Here is a 23483-nt window from a genome sequence, read left to right on the forward strand (position 1 = left end):
TATGCAGTAAATAACATTGGCGGAGGTACACGTAAAGTGATCAATGATCTTAATGGATCTTTTGGGTCCCGATATTTTCTCTACGTTATGAATGAAAGGACAAGTTTTGCATCGTGAGCGAGCGCATTTAAAAGTTCCAGATTGGTCATTGCTTTGAAATGAACTCCTGACTAAAAAGTTGCCTATGTTTTTGTCACGTTTGAATGAAATAAGTGGGGGTTGCGAAAAGATAGTGCCAGTCTCTGAATCGTTTTGGAGTAATTTAAAATTTTTTAATTTTTTTCTTCGGAAGAGTGGTCGGCACTAAAAAGTCTAAAAAAACGCAAAGACATTGTCATTAAGGCGGCCGACAAAGGCGGTGCAGTTGCAGCTGTCGTTCAAAAATCTATCATTCTTAAAATTTTTTAATTACTCCAAAACGATTCAGTAATTTAAAATTTTTTAAATTTTTAAATTTTTTTCTTCGGAAGAGTGGTCGGCACTAAAAAATCTAAAAAAACGCAAAGACATTGTCATCAAGGCGGCCGACAAAGGCGGTGCAGTTGCAGCTGTCGTTCAAAAATCTATCATTCTTAAAAATTTTAAATTACTGAATCGTTTTGGAGTAATTTAAAATTTTTAAGAATGATAGATTTTTGAACGACAGCTGCAACTGCACCGCCTTTGTCGGCCGCCTTAATGACAATGTCTTTGCGTTTTTTTAGATTTTTTAGTGCCGACCACTCTTCCTGTTTTCTCGTCACCATATTCCCACCAATGGCGTAGCTCCACTTTCTACATATAAATCCACACACAACCCACAATTCCTCTAATCGCTCTGACGAAGGGCTAACGCTCGAAACGTCAGCTTTTTTACCCTTTACGGTGGCTAATTTACGTTTTCAACCCAGTTGTTAACACTAAATTACCTGCTATACTCTCCCACCGACGCAGCACCACAGTTTCTTTAGAAACTTACCCCTTTATTCATTTATCATTGCATATTATTGTTTTGATCGTACGTAGTTGTTTTGACCGAACGCACGGTTTGAATAAATTATTTTTTGCACTTGGTGCGCGCGCTTTGCTTATGTTTAATTATGATAGACAATCTCGTTTTTGTTAGTCTTTGAAAAAATTTACTCGTGCTTATTTATTCCAAATTGCACTCGAAATCATGTGATTAGTATAGGTAATCACATGATTTCGATTGCAATTTGGAATAAATAAGCACGAGTACATTTTTTCATAGAAAACAAAATTACATGAGCCTTTGAAAAAAATTCCACCTGCTTTTTTATTCCTAGTAATATACATGTAAAAATGACTCAGTTCTGATTGGTTAGGATAAATGCAGTTTTTAGGTAATTCAATGCAGACGAGGGTTAATTCAGTGCAAAGAAAGTAGGAACTTCATTGTCACGCCTGCTTGAATCCATTCATTCGCTTGTCCCGGAGTATTAGTTTGTGTCAACTGGAAAGCCTTTGGTATCTGTCAACTTTGTCACCGAATTAAATCACGGAGGACAAACTCTCGTATCCTATACTACCCAAACTGTTCCGCTACATTTTAACTTTCTCATGTAAAGTCAATCGGCGAAGAGACATTGGTAAAGTGAAGAAAATTGTTCCGCAAGCGCGTCCACGGGTTTTTAACGAAGGCTTGTCGAAATTGGATTCAGCGTGGGTATTCTCAAGGGAAAAATGTTCAAAATCCTATCAATGATTCTTATTCTGGGTAAGTACCACTCATCTGCTTTGTGAAAGTTTATTGCTTTTTTGGGGAAATTTTGTAGCCCGTCACCAAATGAATCCAAATGAAAGAGAATCTAGATTGTCATTCAAGTACGTGATGTTCAAACGAATCAAACTGTTGAAACGTTGTGAACCATGCTTGTTTATAATTTCGGCGTAGAGTAGCTCGAGCAAAGTGTTAAGCTGGGTCGGCTGGTAATTTTCGATTTCCTTGGCAATTGCCTGCTCTAAACAACACTTTTTCCAAACCGACAACCAAAAAGCAGTGCTTTCTACGGTGTTTTCGTTGTTAGAGCTGTTTTTCAGCTGCTGTTTTCAGCTGCTGTGGCGAAGAAACCCTACTTAGAACGCCGGCCATTGGTTCGGTGGCAAACTTTTGACGTACCCAAATGTTGCGACATCCAAGGCTCGCATTTCATAGGCTATCTATGAGTTTCTTTGATTATTGACCAATCAGAATGTCTAGTTTGTTACTTTTTTTTCACTGAAGTAACCCTCTTGTGCATTGAATTACCTGAAAACTGCATTCATCTTAACCAATCAGAACTGAGTAATTTTTTCATGTATATTACTAGGAATAAAAAAGCAGGTGGAATTTTTTTCAAAGACCACAAATTGCACACACCCTACGGGCTCATACAGTTTTGTTTTCTTTGAAAAAATTTACTCGTGCTTATTTATTCCAAATTGCACTCGAAATCATCTGATTACCTGATTACCTAAATTCTGTAGCCCGTCGCCAAATGAATCCAAATGAAAGAGAATCTAGATTGTCATTCATCTGCTACGTGATGTTCAAACGAATCAAACTGTTGAAACGTTGTGAACTTTACTCGCTGTGCAGTTAAGTTGTCCCACACCATGTGGCAGCGCACAAAGGATTTTGTCTTTAGGAAATTGGTTATATTCACGTCGGAAGATATTCTTGGGTTGATTTTTATCATCTTCGAAGGGAATTTATATGAGATATTTTCATTTAACCACATTTAAACGTTTTTTAATAACTCTCTTTTTTACATTTGACTTATATAAACTAGGTGTTACAGGGTAATATAGTTGATAACGGAAATTGGCCACCGTAAGGAGTTTCAAAGCTGTCGTTTCTAGGGTTAGCCCTTTATTAGCCCTTCCTTTGGCGAAGGGCTTACACTGGAAACACTTGTAATATGATCGGTCACATTTGTAATATGACCAAACTTGTAATATGATTGGTCAGTTTTGACGTGATGTTGTCAATGATATATATGACTCAATTTCTTTCTCTTCCTTATGCTAGGTCTTTATGTTCGGTTCGGTTGTTGTGTAATTGTTGTCCCAAGTCGTCTGTTGCACAGTGCTGGTAGTTGTAGACATCTTGTACAATGTACGTTTGAACGCTCCTCTTCGTCCTCTGAATTCCAACGAGACGATTTATCAAAGTAAACTTAGATAATTATGCCGAAAGAGAGTCCGAGCCCGACCTATCTTGTGGAGTATTCATTGATCTTAAAAAAGCCTTCGACATCGTCGATCGCAACAGTTTGCTTGATGAGCTCAATCACTATGGCTTTTGTGGATTAATTAATGATTGGTTCTCCTCGTATCTCAAAAATCGCACGCAAACAACACAAGTAGGCCATCCTATATTAGATAAAGCTGTCGTTAGATGTGGTGTTCCTCAAGGATCAATTCTTGGACCATCGCTTTGCTTGCTATATGTCAATGATATCCACAGATGCTCGAATAAATTTAGGTTTTTACCTCTTTGCAGACGACACTAACCTATTGTATGCGGACCAAAATCTGAAAGATCTGGAGACAATAGTAATAATAATAATAATAATAATAATAATAATAAGTCTTTATTAAGCACTCTAAACAACAAACGTGTTTAGTTACAATGATATGAAATCAGCAAGTATAAAACTAATAAACTAACTAAATTACTAACTGAATAACTAATAAGAGAACAAACATCTATTAATAAAGGTCCTTTTGAAACGTTCAGTTCTGACAAGCGGGAGAATATAATTATGGCGCCTCTTACGTAGCGTATCCATTGTTCGCTCTGGTGGCAAAAGGTCATCTAAAGCTGTTGGAAAATCGCTGTCGGTGATCTTGGCCCACAACTTCTTATCTTTTAGAATAATAATATTTTCAATCGAAAAAAGCTCTTTACAGTAGCCAAGCTTAAAAGCTCTCTTGAACAGCCTGTCTATGCGACTCAGATACTTATGATAATACGCGCAGCCCCATACTTCTACAGCATATGTAAATATAGGTAGAATAAGACTGATAAAGAGAAGATGAAGATGATCCAGCGGCAGTCCATAGAATTTACAAACACGTAAGATGTACAGACGACTACTGGCTTTCGATATAATATTATCAAAATGTAAGTCCCAGTTACACGGATCAGATTGAAAAGTTACACCCAACAACTTCAGACATGGTTTACGCTCTATAGAAACCAGAGGAGCAGGTAAGGCCTTAGTGGATTTGCCTCTAAGAAGCATCTCCCACGTTTTCTTGAAGTTTAGTTGCATACGATTAGCAGATGTCCATGCGACGATCGATCGGACCTTCTCAGCTGCTAAATTGCCGTTATTAGCCAGCGATTTTACTGGAATACTTAATGTTAAATCATCAGCATATTTCACAAGTAAATTCTGATTTGGTAGAATGGCCTTAATATCATTGACCATAATAGAAAATAGTATAGGGCCTAAAACTGTCCCCTGAGGGACACCTCTATTGATATTTACATAGTCCGTGACAATGGCATCAACAACAACTCTTTGTTTCCTGTTCTGTAAAAAACTAATAATCCAATTGGTCACGTATGGATTTATATCAAGTGTTTTCAACTTAGAGCAGAGGATATCATGAGGGACCGAATCGAAAGCTTTGCTGAAATCAAAAGAGAAGATTCTAACACAATCAAAACCCGACTCAAGCCATTTCAGCCAAGCATATTGACACTTAATTAAGGCCATTGTCGTATTGTGGCCTTTGCGGTATGCAAACTGGTCGAAGCTAATGAAGTTCTTCATATATTGAGATAATTCTTGTCTGTATACAAGACGTTCAAAAACCCTCATTATTACATTAGTCAGCGAAATAGGCCGCAACTGTGTGCAATTTTTAAAGTTGGGCTCTTTAGGCAAGGGAGTTATGTCGGCCAATTTCCAAAGATCAGGCACAATGTGATTTTCCAAAGAACAGTTGAAAATATGGGTAACAACAGGAGCGAGGTCGTACGCAAACTCTTTCCAAAACCAGTACGGGATTCCATCTGGACCAGAGGCAGTTCTTTTTAATTTCAGTAGACTCCTGGTAACACTGGAGACCGTTAAAACAGGCATCTCGCTTGATTCCGGGATAGTGACAGTGTCAATGGGTTTATAAAGGGGATCAGTGTTAATGGAACAGAAAAAATTATTGATCTCGCTCGGGGAGATAATTGAGCTTACTTGCGAGTTGGTAGACTTCCTTCCTGTCAGGGAATTGACTGTTGACCACCAAGATTTGGATCCTGCACTATGTTTCTCAAAATTCCCTTTAACTGCTCGAACTTGATTATCTCTGATCAACTTGTTGATTTTCTCTTGAAGAGTTTGGATCTCAATCGAAACAGAATTTCCTGACATGTTACTTCGCCGAATCAATTTTCGCCGTTGGTCCAGTAGATGTTTGATTAGAGGAGAAAAGAACGGGGGGTCCCTATTAGACACACGTACTGATATACCCGGAAAACACTCATCAAACATGGTCTTAATCTTGGTACAAAAAAGATTAAGTTTTCCATTCACATCTCCGCATTGATAAACATTGTCCCAGTTATGAAACTTCAACAGTTTATCCATATCCAGTTTATGATGATCACGAACATCTCTGAACATCACAGTTTTCCTTTCAGCCTTAAGTGGGATTCTGGGATATACCAGGACCACAGAGTGGTCAGATCGAACTAGTCCTTGAGTGACCGATACTTTCCTCCAAAAATGTGGGACGTTAGTAATCAAAACATCCAAAATTTTGTTCTTTCTTGTCGGTGTATTTACCATCTGGAATAAATTTAGTTGTGTAAGAAAATCATTGTAATCTAGCTGATTGAGGTCACCACAAATTATAAGGTTGCTGTTAGGATTACCAGTCAATAAATGATCACAACTATTTGTTAGATGTTCCAATAAATCATCAGGACAATATGGCGGATCTGGAGGATGATAAACAGCAGCCACATAAAAGCTTGAGTTGGGAGTTGTAATTTTAGCCCACAAACATTCAAAGGCATTATAAAAAACGCTGTCTAATCGTTCCAACAACCAATCGCTCCTACAGACAATAGCAACACCACCGCCTGACCGGTCAGTTCTATCCTTTCGCAAAATTGAGTAATCCTTCGGACAAACGAGATGAGATGGAAAATTTGGTTTAAGCCATGTCTCGGAGATGATGCAAATATCGCAGTTGTTTGAGTGCAATTCCATATGCAAAGCAGAAGCAGCATCAACTTTCACAAGTGATCTTGCATTAATGACCATACATTTGGGGCTTATTCGGGGTAAAGAAGAAGAGTGAGTAGAAATGAAATGCAAATTTGTATCCTTGGGTCGAAGTCGTGCGCGTTTGGTCGTTGATAAAAAACAGTGGTCAGTGACACGAACTGGAATCTTGTGATGTTGTTGACGAGATCCAAATCTAGAATTAACACCAGCTCTACGACCTCTAGCTCTATAAATTCCCAATGACTTTAAGCGATGAATAAGATAATAATCCAGTTTAACCTTAGGACAACAGGAGCGAAGTTGAAATAAATTACGTCGACTGAAAGAAAATCTAAGTCTTGAAGTTTGAAGTGAAGCAGTCGGCATGTAGTTAAAATTTTCCGGACCCGGGTTAATTTCAACATCCACTGCAATAGATAGGTCCTTGATGAAACCTCTTTCAGACAGAGCAGCAACCGTCGAACCATGCTTTGACCATTTGGTGATCGGTAACTTAGTTGAGCGTCTTGCAACAGCAAGGTCTTGACCGCAGCGAGAAGCAGAAAATAGCTTTCGACTGACGCTAAAAGGGCCTTTAAAGGTAGATGGAGGCGAACAGATTGAATTGTGCTTGTCAAGATACTGAACGAACAAGGTAACAAAGCACAAAAGCTTAAAAAAACAACAATGACGACAGTAAGCGGCAGCCATCTTGGCGCACATACATAACTCCGCTCAACAATGAGCTACAAAACCTTTATATCTGGTCGACAGCCAACAAACCAACTCTTAACATTAAAAAGTCCAAATTGTAATTTTTCATCCTTACCAAAAGCGACTCGCTTACCAACCAAAACTTTGCATGTTTGATAATGTAAAGAATAAATATGTTCCCCCTCAGTCTAAAGTTTATATAAAATACCTGGGCGTTCTTAATAATCAGAATCTCTCTTGGAAATACCACATTGATTCTATTGTTACAAAATTAGTAGAAATGTTGGGCTGCTTGCAAAGCTACGCCACTCTGTATCTCGACCATTACGACTAAATATCCATGTATAATTCACTAATTCATCCTTATTTAACCTATGGTCTTACTGCCTGGGGTCAGGCGTGCAAGAGTTATCTGAAAAAATTCTAATTCTTCAGAAAAAAACCGCCTTCGTTTGCTGTACTTCGTAGACTGGCACGACAATGCAACTCCTTTATATCTCGTAGCTAACGTGCTTCCAATAACCTTTCTATTCCGTGTCAACCTTAATGCACGATATCAATAATGATAAAGCCCCAGCAAACATGTTAAATTTATTTCAGAAAACGTCTGATATTCACTCATACAATACACGATCGTCTCCGTCATCATTTAAGAGTCAGTGACTCCTTGTCTTTAATTTGTGTTATTCATGTACTTATCTTACCCCGTCATGATTAGCTTTCCAGCCATTTGCTGGGAAAACTATCACTTTTCTTTTTTTGTACAAAGAACAAAGAATAAATTTTAAAGAATTGAATAAATTAAATTAAAGACTGAAGTGGCTCGTTTACAGAACCTGATTCATGTTACGTTTGGACGTGAAGACGAAGTAGCAAGTTGCAATTGAAATATCCGATGAACTTTTTTCACGCACTGACTTGTCACGGAGAATTTCGGGGGGTGCTTCTGCAACCACACCTCAAAGCACGCGACAGCTCACGGTTTGACGAAACTACCGTGAATGTTATCTGAACAAATCAGCATCAGAAGCAGGAGAAATGAAAATGGTGATCGAGCTATTTACACTCCTACATTCATCCTGGGTTTCCTGACATTTTGTCGTGCCCACTGAAAATGTCAGCGTGCCCAAAGCTGTGGTTAAATGCAGATACTCTAATTTTTAAATAATTTCCTATGCATGTAAAATTGAGCTGAGATGACTAGATGGTAAGTGTAACTTTGATTAAGTGGGAAGCGCGTAAATTCAACTAATAGAATAACTTATATGGTATAAATTGTGGCTATAATTTCTGCTTGAGCGTCTTTGCTTCATGGAAAGTATTTAGTAAATGAACCTATTTGTTCTCAACGATCCAATAACTGATGGTGATCTTTCCTTTACAGCCGGAAACTCATCTGAAGTCAACCTAAATGGTTGGAGTGGATATTTTTGGAGCCCTAATTTTCCCAACAACTTCCCAACATACACAATATCCATATGGAATATCACGGTACCCAGTGGGAAAATTATCAAACTGATCTTTTTGAAGTTCACCCTGGAAGCAGGTGAAAACGATGACTGCGCTGGAGCATCAGATGCGAGTGCCCGTGTTTTTATATCAAACGTTGCTTCACATGGTGGAAAGCCTGGTGACTTTGAGATTTGTGGTCAAAAGCTTCCTCCTCCTGTTTACTCAGATGGAAATTTCCTTCAAGTGACATTTAAATCCGGCGACACCGTAAACAAAGGATTCAATGCCTCTTTTGAGGCGATCGATAGAGACACACGTAAGTGTTTTTGATCGTGTATATTGTGATATTTTATAAAAAAAAATAAAGGTATTCTCTCTGTCTCTCTCGAAGCTGGTTTAGTGATTTTCTATCTAAAAAGGCATCCTGTGTGATGCTGTCAATCTGACAGCCCCGATACTTAGTTCATAAGGAGCCTCATGACCAGTGAGTAAGAGAGACAGAGAGACAAACATAGGGGGAGACAGACAGACAGACAGAGAAAGAGAGACAGGGAGACAGACGGGGAGACAGACAGACAGACAGAGACAGCGAAAGAGAGAGAATCTTTAAGCGCACATTTCATTATCGCAAATAAACGAAAGCTTGTTTTACGTGAACTCAGTAATTACAGTAGATAAGAGACATTGTCCTCAACCTCACGTAGACTTTTTTTATTTTTTCAGTGTGTCCTACAGATATGATCCTTGATGAAATGTCAGGTTCTTTCTCCTCTCCGTTCAATCCAAGAAACTATCCATTCAACCAGACATGTAGCTGGAAGATTATAGGGAAACAAGGATATCGTGTTGAGCTCACAATACCAGACTATAATATGGAACGTTGTGATGGCGCCGCGTGCTCGTGTGATTATATGGAAGTTCAGAATAGCTTCCGTGATGAAGAGCTGCCTGGAAAACTATGTGGTACACCTAGGTTTCCTCCTGTAAAGTTTTATTCACTGCACGAAAGCCTGAGGGTGCTGTTTGGGTCCGATGATGCAAACATGGATTATGACGGATTTGGGGCAACTTACAAGCTGTTGAACCACAGTCCTCCGAGTAAGTAGCATATAGATATATGATCGTCAATCCGTCTTTCAGTCCGTCACCCATACAAGTAATGATATGGAGTTTACTTAATAAAATTGGAGGTTTTCTCTGTTATCAACTCAGGGTGAATGCGAACATCTCTGATATATTGTGTAAGCGGTGATGTATTGGGAAGCTATGCCAACTTTAATTTATCTCTTAACAATCTTCATATTCTTGAATTAGGGGGTAAGAAAATGTGGTGCTGCGTCGGTGGGGGAGTATAACAAGATAATTTGGTTTCATCAACTGAGTTTATAATGTAAATTGGTCACTGTAACGAGTTTCAAATATTCATATTCTTGCCTTGGGGCTACTTCCTTATAAACACCATATTGGAATGTATCAGACTGAAGAGTATAGTTTTGAGCCGTTTTGGTTTGTATAGATTTTGGCCATTGGTCGAATCAACAATTAAAAGATAAGCATTTTGATTGCTTGTTACTAATTACTTATTGTCCCACACTCACTTGCTCCTTTTTCATTGTTTACAGTTTGTCCCAAGGAGGCAATCCCTCTCTCAGGCAGCGGGAAAATAAGCAGTACAAACTACCCAAAGAGTAACTACACTGCGTTTAGAAGTTGTACCTGGAACATTACCGCGCCAGCTGACAAAATTGTCAAGTTTACGTTTACTGACTTTGTCTTAAGTGAGTGTTCAGCCAATAATTGTTCGGATTCTTGTTCTTATGTGGAGCTTTATGATGGTGGGTCAACAAGTTCGCCTTTGCTGGGGAGATTTTGCCAGGGGTCGTCTTGGAATGAGACTCAGTTGTCGAGTGGAAACCAAATGTTTGTGATGTTCCATCCTGGAAAAGCAGTTGCTCGTGGATTTGAAGCAAAATATGAATCCACAACGACCGGTGGTGAGTACCCTCTCAAGTTTATTCTGAATATCGTCTTTTATAATCTTCAAATTTTCCTCTTACACGAGTTTGGTCTTGATCAGTGGTGAAGCGCTACCTGGAAAACTATGTGGCACACCAAGGTTTATTCCTGTAAAATTTTATTCACTACATGAAAGCTTGAGGGTACTGTTTGTGTCCGATGATGCAAACATGGATTATGACGGATTTGGGGCAACTTACAAGCTGTTGAACCACAGTCCTCCAAGTAAGTAGCATATATATATGATCGTCAGTCCGTCTTTTCCATGAAACATGCTTATGCAGCATCAAAATAAAAGAATACCAGCAAAAACAGCAAAAAAAAAAAAGATTCAACTAAGAATGGAGAACGCCATTTTTCAAGAAAGTGATTTGGGGTCGCGGGGAAATGGCGATAAATGATGCTTCATTTTAAGAAATCATCCCTGAAAAGATAACAACGTAAAGAAAATCAATTCTGCTATTTATAGTATATGCCTTTAATTTTACTGTTTAAGGTAAGAAGTATTGCCAAAGGAAACCGGATCTTGTCGCGGTCATTTACGGAGGCGACGAAGTAATCCGCGGAGTCAACGAAACCATCATGATGAACGCATCATTATCATACGACCCTGATGTCGGACAAGGCAACCACTCAGGAATGAGCTTTACCTGGTATTATGGTGAGATCAATTGTAACCTCTCCGGACGGGGTTGTAAAACAAAAGATGTCTTCACAGGAGTAAACGAGTCAACGATCCACTATTCTAGGAACGCCTTTGGTGTACAAATGATCTTAAATACTTCAGCCATGTCTCCAAACAAGACATACATAGTGAAACTGGTCGTGACCAAGGACTGTCGCAACGCAAGCGCTTATCAAATCATCCATATGAAGAATTTTAACCCCTTTCAAATATCCCAAAGGTACGAGTTTTTTCTCTTTGGTTGTTTTAATTTTTCCTTTTTTATTGCCCTTTTTTCAGATTAAAGGTGAAAATTGAACCTTAATTGTCTCTGCAAGACCTTAGGTTCTCATTGGATCACTGAAGGAAAACAAAGGAAACTTTACAGCTCCCCTATTTGCGTAATTTCAGCCTCTCTGTCGAGTGCGCCCCAAAAGATACGTCCGAAGTCGTTTATGGTTCACTTCCACGCTCAGCTACTCAGCAGGGAACGTGCCTGTCTCACAAATTAAAAATAACAATCATTTATGATATTTGTTTTTAAATGTTTTTATATTTTCAGTTTCCTTATAAACCATGGACTCAAGGTCGTCAGTCCGTCAGTTAAGCTCAGTGTCCAGGCCCAATGCCACGGATCACAGTGCTCTGAAATATCTTCCTATGAATGGATTCTCTACGAGCTCTACAGGTCCAATTCGTCAGTTGTATGGAGGAAGCAGGATTTACAGCCTATCACTGACACGCCGCTCGGTTCAAGCTACATAGTAATCAAGGAAGGATCCCTTACTGGTGGAAAGAACTACCGCTTGAAACTATTCGCGACAACTAGAGACGGTTTACCAGGGATGAGCGCTTACGACTTCACCACCGCGTTACCCCCTACAGGGGGGATATGTGGGATAAATCCGTCAAGCGGCATCTCACTAAAAACCAATTTCAACCTGACTTGTATTGACTGGAAAAGTGATCAGAATCCTCTATCCTACAAATTTCATTATCAACTAGAGAATGGTGTGCGCAGCATGCTATATCATGGCTTGAACAACAGTGTTATCTCTTGGCTACCGTCCGGCGACATTTTAACAGACTATTCTATAAAGCTCATCCTTACAGTGACTGATAAAGTCGGTGCGTCTGCCCCTGCCGTTTACCTATTGGTCAAGGTAGGCTGTTAATTTCTGATAGCGCAGTTTTCAATTGACAGCTGTGAAAACAGGGTTTTGCCTTCACAAATGAACGGACGGACGGGGACAACTCTTAAAAACTCTTCTGGGTAAAGGCTTTCCTTGGGGGCACTCACTGGCTGCGGGAAGGTAACCGGAATCTATTACTGCTGCTGACTATCCTTGAGAGAATGACTAATAACAACAGGGTTGGCTCCAACGTAGATTTATTCTGCAAGCTCTACTACAATTTTGACCAGAACGGACCTGGCCAGGGCTGGTTCAACCCCGCTCTTCTCTCTCTTCTCTTTTCTTCTCTTCTCTTCTCGTTTCTCACCGCTAAGCTTTACAGAACAGTCCTATTTAAACCTAACGTACATGGATAACGTAATGCCATGAATAATCTAAAGGATCATGTAATCTACTATACTATTGGCTAAGCAGGAATTTCGCCTTTTACAACATTAATTACTTTTAAAGAGTTCCGGTGGATAACAGTTACACAAAAGGACATGACAGGTGGCTGTTACAGTCTAACACTAATAATAACTGTTTACGGTGACTGAAGGAGAACTGGTGGTGTTTACACTTTGCTGAACTAAGCTTTCTACGTTGAATATTGTATTTTTTTAAGCGCAAGCATGAAAGAACTCGATAACTAAAAATCCTATCGTTACACAGCCAATCATAGCAAAGGTCTGCGTGATTATTACCAATGAAGACCTAAAGTAAAAACAGGCAAACTATCAGTAGCGCAGGAAAACACGGGCGACCAGAGAAGAGCGTCCCAACTAATATGTGGCCCGGACAAAGAATATCCTGAAAGACTTCTAGAGTTAAAATGAGACTCTTTAGAACTGAGAAGGCAATACCTTAGCCTAGTTCGAATGTAAAAGATTATATTTGGTCACTGTGATATCAATTGCCATCATAACTTTGATATTATTGGAATAACTCGAACTAGAAGTAAGCATGAGTATAAAATAAGGCCTAAAGTTGCTCGTACAAATTATTTTAAATATTATTTTTTTAATAGATATATTAACGATTGGAACTGTTTGCCTTCTGAAGTAATGTCATCCCCTAGCCTTCAGTCTTTTAAAGCTTCACTAATTAAGTACCTCCGCTCATAATTACCCCAAATACCAGTTTTTTTAAAAAAATTTTTTATTTTTTTTTTATTTTTTTTTTGGAGGGTATGTCTTAGCATGGGAATTTAGTTTCCCCCTACTACTGTCCTGTCAACCATTTTTGTACTTTTGTTCCATGTATGGTTACGAACTGTGATTAAAGACCAAGTTTTTCGCTTGGCATCTGATCGGTTTAGAGCGAAGTTGTTCTTGGTCAAATTCGGCATACTAGCATCAGGGCATTTTATCAATCTTCTTTCCAAAACCCGTTTAATTTGACTCAAATCATCGAATAATAACCATATAAGAAGACTGAAGTTGGTCTTTGATTTTCCTTAGGTTAAGCCTCCACAGTCTTTGGGAATAAAAAACGTCTCTGGCATTCTCACAGCAAATGACAGCTCATTTAATGAAGCCGTTAACAATGGAGACTTGGATAAAGCTGCACAAATAGCAAACTCTGTTCTCCAAATTATTTCAAATGATACTAAAATGGATTCACAAGATAAAGCTAGGGTAAGCAAAGCTTACAATAGTACACAATTTACATATAAGTTGTAGTTAGTTACTACTGCTCATTATACTGGCTAGCAAATATGACAACAGTAAAGCTCCTCCACTCCTGTTTGTTCCGGGCCATCCCAGTGATGATTCCCCATGTGTGATTTAAATATATCAACACATCTGTCACACATTGTAGATTCAGTTTATAACTCAAGACACTGAAACGCACAAATCTTCTTGTGCTTGCAGATTCAAGATTTAGTCATCAAGAGGATTGTCTCGCTGAAAGTGAAAAGCATCCCAGCGCTGCTCCAAAGCTCCTCTGTGATTTTTTCTGCTCTACGGGTGGCGGAGAAAGTGTCTCACAAGTCACTGGTGAGTTAATTGTTATGAGCAGCTCATAATGCATTTGGAAGCAGTGGGCTGTCTTCAGTAGTTTCATGTTCAATTCCCTGAAGGATATATTCAAGGTTTCGTTCGTAAAAATAATGGCGTCTAAATGACACTTTCGAATTCTGGTGCTGGTTTTAACTTTGTATAGTCAGTTCAACTCTGGTCCGATTGAATAGAATCAATTTGGTGATAGGGTAACTTTTACCTCGATAGCATACAACCAAAACGCAAAGGTGACAGTGCATTACATCCCCAATTATGGCGAGGCGTAATTCCTCATTCGACCTCAAAGCCTTACGGGAACTTGCATTATAACTGTCGAAAAGAGGCGATAATCGATCGAAAGTTCCTCTTCATCGTGGAAAAAAGGATTAAATGGCCATTTATGCAATTAATTGTTGTTTAAGTGTTTCTTTAAGAAAAAAAACGCTGTTTATTTGTTGAATTCATATGTGTAGTGTAAGGGTGCAAAACCAACTGAACAATCGGCACATCCTGTAGTGGTAAAAAATAATCGAATATAAACGTTTTGTCGCACTTATAATTAACACTTAACAGGAATCATCCCTGACTGCTATTCGCTCGATGACCTCACTTCTCTGGAGGACTTCTTATTCTAAAAACGTAGCTGAAATTCCTCTGGTACCTCAATCTGCACACAACTTAGCTTTGTGTCTTGAAAAAGTGGTAAAAGCAGGAGCAGTGAGTGCGTCAAGTCATGAAAGTTTAAATATCCAGGAACAGGTACCAATCAGATAGGTTTTCAAAACTATAAGACGTATTTATGTCAGCTTATGACGTTTAGTCTACGTTAGCTATGTAAGCGAGTGAAGACACATTTCAAAAGGTTTTCATTCAGAGATGAACTCACTGTACATCTGGCCATGCCTTCCTGTCGTGTATCAGTCATCGGTTAACACAATAAAAAGTTTGGATTGTGAAAAGATTATTTTGAAATTGTACAACAAAGTTGTAATCAGTGTTGGCCAACCACAATGATTGCAATCAGGAGAATTTGCTACCAGAAAGAATTCTTATAATTGTTTTTAAATGATACTATACATTTGATTACGGTTGTTTGGGAGCGATAACGAAAATCTCCCAAATGCGACTAAAAATGCCGCTAAAACTGCAACTAATTGCGACTAAATGCGGCTAAAATTGCGACTAAAACTACGACAACACACACGCGAGAAATCGTAAGCGTAACTTGCTTACGACGGATTAACGTTAAATGTCTCAGCGCGCACGCGGTAATTGCACGACACGCCAGTCCGGTACTTTCTTCTTAACAACGGTATAAATTTCTTTCTCAGCATTGCCGATGGCATAAGAGGACTTATCGTCCTTTAGATCTAAAGGACGATAAGTCTAAATCAAAGACGTAAGGTCTAATGCAGTGATGACTTAGCGTTCGCTCTAAAGCATGGACGTCTTTACTGGAAGCATTTCATCACCTATAATATATTTGTTTTAGATTTGATTAAGTTGCTTTTGTTCTTTGATATTTCGTACAGGGTAAATCATTAGTAAACACTTCTATGAAGGTCCTTGGTGAAGTTTCGGCCGCAGTGCTGGCTCTAAAGGTGCCGGATGAAAATATGACATCGATCACAACGAGAGAACTGTCCATGACATTAGGGCGACACACCCCTGAGAGACTTGCAGGGTTGGAGATAAAAGGAGGAAATGGTTGGTTCATTTTCCCGCCGAACAGAACAGAACTAGTTCCCAAAAATAACGGAACACGTTTCGTTGATATTCAGGTAAGAGCACATTGTGCAATATTCTGGATTTCGCTCGCAAGAAGCCTTTTATCAATCTTGTGAACACCAAGTTGATCTTACATGAATGAGTATGAACTCGTTTAAATTTTCACTAGGATTCGCAGAGAGCTTCCCTTTTCTAAATCATACACGATTTTTTTTACAACTGATTTGAGGACTTTGGTGACTATCATCACATGAATTAAACAACCGCTGTACTTGATAATTCAATACTATTCTGTCAACAAGAATGACTTGATGTATTCCAACCGATTGTAGATGGTGTCTATTTCGTTCAACCCATACACTTGGCACAGTACAAAAGAGCGAGTCAACTCTGATGTTCTAGTCCTGAACTTGAAAAACGACAACAACGAAATGTTGGAAGTATCAAGTCTAGACGAAGAAATTGTCATTGTTGTGCCGTTAAAACCACAAACACCTTCCAAGGAGAAGTCATGGTATTTTATAAAGAAAGATGAGCTACGTTTCCACGAGATAAATGTCACGCACAAAAATACCCTACTGATACTGGAAATTTTACCGCAAGATCCAACTGTACATCTCCTTGTTTACATGCGCTTTGGTCAGCGGCCAACGACCCAAGAATATGACCTCAATGCTACTATCTCCCATAGCGGTAATTGCGTGTGGAAGCCAACTGCGCAAGGCAAAAAAGAAGGAGAAACGGAGTGCTCTTTGAATCCACTTACACCGATAGAAGCTTTAGCTAAACGTCCGGGAAAGTACTATCTTGGTTTCCTTAGCGTCGTAGTCAAAGACACCCCAGTCAGTAGCGCAGTTTATGACTCCAAAACATATCAGAACTACACTCTTAAGGTGACTTTAGGAAGCTGTGTGTTCTGGTCGGATAAGCATGAGATGTGGATAACAACTGGCTGTCGGGTGGGTGTTTAGTTATTTGAATCATTGGTTAATCTGTTTGAAAGTTTACAGTAATATCTACACAATTCAGAGACTTCATGGATCCGTGTGTAATCTTGGACAAATATATGTGTTGATGATAATATGATGATGTTCGTTTCATTGGAAAAATGGCGATGACAACTACTTTTAACTCAAATAGTTATTCTTTATAGTAAAATGCAGTAAACTTGATTACCATTTCTGGTGCCAACAGTATGATCTGAAAGATATGAGAACCAAAGCATTCTGTTTTTGTGAATATTTGCAGGTTTTAGCTGCAACAGATGGTTTTATAAAATGCAGTTGTAACCATCTGACAGCATTTGGAGGAAGTCTCTTAATTAAACCGAATCCTATCGACTTTGACAAGGTTCAAATGGAGTTTAATAGGTTACCAGAGACTGGAAATATTGCAGTTATTGTGACGTTAGCTATGATCGTCTTCTGTTATACGATCGCACTCATTATTGTCAGGAAAACTGACAAACGCGACGGAAGAGATGTGAGTATGAAAAAAAGGTTTTTTTTGCATCGGTTCATTGAGTGAGTTCTCCATTTAGAAAAAATACATATAGATTTGTTTGAGGTCACATACATTTTAAAATATTCTCCAAAACTATCAAACATTCGGAAAGTAGCTGGCGAGTGAGGAAAGAGAATTTGGCGAGTAGTGGCTTGTAGTTCCTGCCCATTATACTGGCTGTAACATAGGGAAGCAACGAAGGTCCTACATTCCCGTCTCCTCCGGGTCAGCTTGATAATGGTGCCTCACATGCGGTTTCAGGCTTTCAGCTCTTTTGCGCCGCAAGGCGTCGTGTGTTTCAGCGGAAGTCATCATCAGAGTAAAGTGAAAGGTTGTTGTCAGTCGAATGTACTTAGTCCGGTTTGTATAAACTGATCGGTCAGTTTTGCAGAGAGAATAAGACATGTTTTTGGCTGACACGCCTCCTACATCGATGAGAGCGGCAGAAGCCTCACAACTAGACCGACTGAACACAAACGAGCGACTAGGAAAGGCGATGTCAACAATTACATTGCTGAACATCACCGACTTACGAACCACACTATTTACTGGAACTCTGCGCAATGCCTAACCTACAGCACCAACTACTCTCAACGACTGACCCTGGAAAGTTGGTTTACTAACTTGGAACAGACTCCCCTCAACAGGTGTCAACCACTACCGGCACCATACAAACGACTCATTCACGACATTAACATTATAAACGAACCGAACAGAACGACCTAACTTCACTAACGGATCGAAACCGACTAATCACGACTGGCCTACGCCACTTGAGTCTTACAGCCAATAATATCACGGCAAAACTGACCAAAAAGTTTATAAAAACCGTATCACTTTGCTCTGATGATGACTTCCGCTCAGGTTGTCGAGACGTCAGTCACCATTACCGACAACAGTCCTTCTCAGGACTACACTCCCCCAGAGGATCAAACTACACTATTACATCTCCTAATCTTATTTGTATCTTATCTTCCCCCACCCCCCCCCCTCCACAAAAAAAGGAAAAAAAAGCGGAACAGCTAGTGATTAATAACGTGAAAGATATCTCTAACAGGCCTTTTTCTTTTTTTTAAGCTTGGTCTTCCAACACAACTTCCAGCCCCATCAAACTGTACATACGAGTACGAAATAGTGATCACTACAGGGGTCTGGAAGAACTCTGGCACAACTGCTCAAGTTGCCATGGAGATTTACGGTTCTGATGGAAATAGTGGCATTCTTCGGCTTTGCCAGGGAGAGCTTGGTGCAGGTGATATGTCATTCTCTCGAAGTAATTCAGACCTATTTGTACTTAATGTTAACAACTCACTTGGTGCAATACAAGAAGTGAGGATTGGTCATGATAACTCTGGTGACAGTCCCTCCTGGTTTTTAGAGGAAATTTTGATCCGTGATGTACAATCTGATCAGTCGTGGAAATTCATAGTCGGTCAGTGGTTCGCTCTTGAGCGCGGAGATGGGCGTATTGAGCGAATATTTGACTCAACTGCAACTCAACTAGATTTCAGCAGCGAGGTTGCAAGACTATGGCGGAGAGGCCTCGCACAGTCGCATCTTTGGATTTCAGTTGCAGCCAAGCCAATAAGAAGCCGCTTTACAAGAGTACAGCGGGTTTCTTGCTGCTTTTCATTGCTACTGGCATCTATGTTAGCTAACGCGATGTTCTATAAGCTAGATGGCAAATATGAACAGTCCATCCAAGTTGGACCGTTGAAATTCTCGTGGAGACAAGTTGTTATTGGTATTGAAAGTGCGCTTATTGTGGCACCCATAAACATACTCATAGTGTTATTATTTCGAAAAGGAGCCGAAAGGTCCAGAAGTAACGATAACCATTGTTTTAAAGCTGCTGTAATCCATTGTATCGCCTGGTTTGGGTTTTTTTTTTCTTGTTGTGTTTCTGCCACATTTACAGTCTTCTACAGTTTGATTTGGGAAAAGACTGTTAGCGAGCAGTGGCTTTTCTCAGTGTTCGTCTCACTTGCGCAGGATGTGACCTTCACGGAACCAGTAAAATTGTTCTTTACAGCTTTGGTCCTCGCAGCCATTTTCAAAATAAAGGCTAAAAGATCAGAGGTACTAGAATGCGAAAATTCTAATCAAGGTAAAAGTAGCAGCTCGAAAGAAAGATTTTGGAAGCTGAAATTGTCAGATGTGGAAAAGATGAGAAGAAGCCAAGCCAAGAAAGAGAACCTGTCACGTTATTACGCAGATTTGGGTATCTACTTGGTCTTCGTTTTCTTGCTGATGGTAGTGTGCTATGGAAACAAAAATGACCATCGGTACCTGATGACAAAATCAATCCGAGATGGCTTGCCAAACTTTAGTGATGTGAGTAAAGTTTGCTCGGCTATGAACTTATTCAAAAAGGAATTTACTCTACAGTTGTGCTCAGGATTAACCTCTCTTGCAGCATTCTCTGAATTGGATTCTTAAGACTGAAAAAATGGTAGAAGATTAAACTTTTCTGGCTCAAGAAGGAAAATATGTTGCTTATCGTTTTTCACGAACGGGCAAAACTATATTTTGCATTATTAACAAAATATTGTTAAAATATTCTTGTATCATGGATTCCCAACGATAATCGCTATGTGATCATAGTGTCCGCACATACGTGCCAAAAGGCGACCAATTCAAGAAAACGAAGTAGGGCGCAAGTGTATAAACATTCGTCTACCACGTACTGATTAATCTCAATTCGCACGAGTACCTCTTTCTTTCGATTGCCTATCCATACTGATACAGTCACAAAGTTCAATTGACTTTTTGATTTTGAATCAATTTAGGTGGCAGACGACAAGATGTACTGGAGCTGGTTGCAAGATAATTTTATTCCTGGAGTGTTTTCTGGCAGATGGTACAACGGTCAAGTGGAGAAACAAACAAAGTACATTGGAAATAAACATTCTCTTCTTGTTGGAATGCCTCGAATAAGGCAACTCAGAGTGAAATCGAGTAAGTCTTTTCCTATTCTGTACTTTAAATAACAAGGCAAATTTAATATTTATCAAGGGTTACACACCATTTTACCCGATACATGTATTGCTAACACTGTATGAGGTGAATGAATAAATGGGGTAAGTTTATATGGTAACTGTGGTGCCGCGTCGGTGGGAGAGTATAACAGGGTAATTTAGTATTATCAAGTGAGTTGTTAACGTTAATTGGCCACCGTAGAGAGTTTGAAAGCTGACGTTTCGAATGTTAGCCATTCGTTAGTGAAATTAGCGAGGGGCTAACGCTCGAAATGTCAGCTTTGAAACTAATTACCATTAGATATGCTTCGGCAAACACGAAGACTTATCTCAACAGAGAGCTACCTGTATACCAACTTTAAAGTTGAGTTTTGCAGTCTCGTCAACTCTGTAGGGAGAAAAGGCAGAGCACAAGTGAAAAAAAGTATCTCGGAACCAGACCACTAGAATAATTGTTGTTTAAATGGTTTCGTTGTTGATTGTCCTGGATTCCTATGTCAGGAAGGAAATACTCGCCCTTAATCAAAATCGGGAGTGAAATCCCACCCTGGCGAAAGTCATGGGAACGGCCCAAAAGAGGCGACCATACTTAAAGAAAGATGGTACGTTAAGGCAAACGTTAGTATGAAATTTTCTCCTTTGCGATTTTCAAACGTTTTGTTGCGCACAACAGAAGTGGGCATGTCTCCGTTTTTGATAACGAATTGCGGCGTACCAGCACATACAATGAATCTCAAAATAACCTTCTGGTAATATCCATTTTTGTCAAAATTGCAGCTTCGTGTACCATTGCAATGTTCAAAGAATGCTACAAAGGGTATTCGAACACAGACGAAGACAAGACCGCCTACTTTAAGCCGGGATGGAAGCCTGTTGATAACTCCACGAGTAACGACGAATTGCCACGACTTTGCCCGAAACCATGGCGATATCAAAGTGCGACGGAAACCGACACCGTAGCAAAGTGGGGACGGTTGTCATTTTATCATGGAGAAGGATTTGTAGCAGATCTTGGGAACGACTACCAAACAGGACATCGCATAATAACAAATTTAAAAAACAATTCTTGGCTAGACAAGCAAACGAGAGTTGTCGTCGCAGAGTTTTCCTCGTTTAATCCCTCAGTGAATATTTTAGGTGTTGCCACATACTTCTACGAAGTTGAGGCGTCGGGATTCAAAGTCGCCTCGACACAAATTGATGTCATTTCTCGTGATTCTTCGGATACAGCTTCACTTCAGTTTTACTCGATCTGCCTTTTTCTATTTATTTTACTCGTTATTCTGCATTTTGGAAGAGAGATGTTCAGAATTTATAGTCATCGTTCTCGTTATTTCCAGTCCGTGTGGCATTGGGTGGAGATGCTCCAAGTTGTTTTTTCTGTGTTAGCCGTTGTAATTTACCTTATACGACAACGTAGAGTAAATACAGCGACGGGAAAGTTGCAAGAAAACATTGACGCAAACATCAGTTTTCAAGAAGCTATAATTTGGCAGGAAGCAGACAATGCTGCACTTGGAGTCCTAATTTTTATCGTCACTGTAAAGCTCTTGAGAATCATTCGGTTGAATAGTCAAGTTGTTGTATTCTCCAAAGCATTGAAGATATCAGCACGATCCTTGTCATCGTTTAGCATTGTTCTTTTGACTTTCTTTATTGCATTTCTGCACTTCGGTGTTTTGATGTTTGGCACTGGATTTGAGCGCTATTCTTCTGTGCTTAAAGCAACTTATTTCCAACTCGAGCTAACTCTAGGGCGAGTGAAAGCTAGACCAATCAATGAACTGTCCGAGACTCACAACATATACGCCAAAATCTTCTCCTTCTTAATTCTTTCAACCCTTACTATCTTCTGCATGAATTTTTTCATCGGTATGATAAACGATGCACTTCTGGAGGCAAAGAACACCGCTGGCCAAAGTGTACTGCACGAACTTGTTAATAAAGATCCTTGCATAAGCTCAAAGGACAGAAAAGCATTTTTCGATGTGATCAGTCACAAGCTGCGACAGTCGAAGGCCTCACGAACGCTAGACGAGATGGAGAAAAGTGAGATGATGGTTTTAAGGGAAATAAAAGCAGAGAAACAGCCAAGCAACGTGGAGAGAAAATCATTCTTTGATAAGACAAGCAGAATGTTAAAAGCGATAAGAAGTATCAACTATAACGGACAAAGAAAGGGCAAAGGTAGAAAGAACGTAAGATTTCAAGAGGATGTCGTCGACTCTTTTCTTCGGAAATTGGATAAAAAGAAGAATGACTTGTTTCAACATCTAGATAGAGTTATTTCAGGGTTTTCAGAGGAGGAAGAGGATATTAATCATTTGCTGAGCTACGTTGAAGGCTCACTCGGACCACGATGAAAAAGAAAAAAAGATAATTAAGATAAAATGAACAAATGATTTGCAGAGACATAAAATAAAAAAAATGTAGCTGTTGGCGACCATAAGCAAATAGATGGAGTTCCATTCAGGTAATACTCTAAGGAACTGTTTATTTCAAGTTTCGTCTTGTTCATTTGCACACGTACGCGTAATTTGCAAAAAAGCCGGGAACTGCGTAGAGATCTGACCAGGATAAACATAACATACAAACCGAAGCTAAATAGGTTTATTGGTCCACAAATCAACTGTGTACTCATCGAGATATGAGCCACGCGGGAAGTGTGGAGAGCAAGATAGATGCTTGACAGTTCGTGGAGCCACAGCCAAACTTCCTACTGCTTCATGTCTCGATGAATGCTAAACAAATGTATAGAAAAAATGTTTTATAACCTATTCAATGTAGGATTTCCTCTAAAAATGATGCCGTGAAGTGACAGTGACAGTTTGATTACCAGTTTTTTGTAATTCAGCCCTTAAACTCTTTCGGCTGATAATGGCCAGCCATAAGCTACGCAAAATCGTAGACCAAACAAACTATCAAACTTTCCAGAGGACGTTTAACAAGTGAAAGTATCAAATCATTTATAAGGCTCCCCTACAGCAAAATAAATTCTTTTGGCCCGCACATCTATAAGGACATTGCACCAGGTTGGTAAAAAATAACAC

General features: G+C 39.4%; 1 protein-coding gene across 1 annotated transcript; it reads left to right on the forward strand.

The window, feature by feature from the left end:
• Window positions 1-9277: 9277 nt before the first annotated feature.
• Window positions 9278-22796, forward strand: LOC131793968 (polycystin-1-like protein 2). Its single transcript, XM_066166598.1, has 13 exons — window positions 9278-9467; window positions 9992-10363; window positions 10882-11290; window positions 11612-12212; window positions 13682-13858; window positions 14096-14221; window positions 14798-14983; window positions 15757-16005; window positions 16285-16911; window positions 17201-17434; window positions 18533-19789; window positions 20245-20413; window positions 21211-22796. Exons 1-13 carry the CDS (start codon window positions 9281-9283, stop codon window positions 22794-22796), a joined length of 6180 nt encoding a protein of 2059 aa, XP_066022695.1. The 5' UTR covers window positions 9278-9280.
• Window positions 22797-23483: the final 687 nt, after the last annotated feature.

This window comes from Pocillopora verrucosa, chromosome 5 (genome assembly GCF_036669915.1).
Source record: "Pocillopora verrucosa isolate sample1 chromosome 5, ASM3666991v2, whole genome shotgun sequence".
Lineage (NCBI taxonomy): Eukaryota > Metazoa > Cnidaria > Anthozoa > Scleractinia > Pocilloporidae > Pocillopora > Pocillopora verrucosa.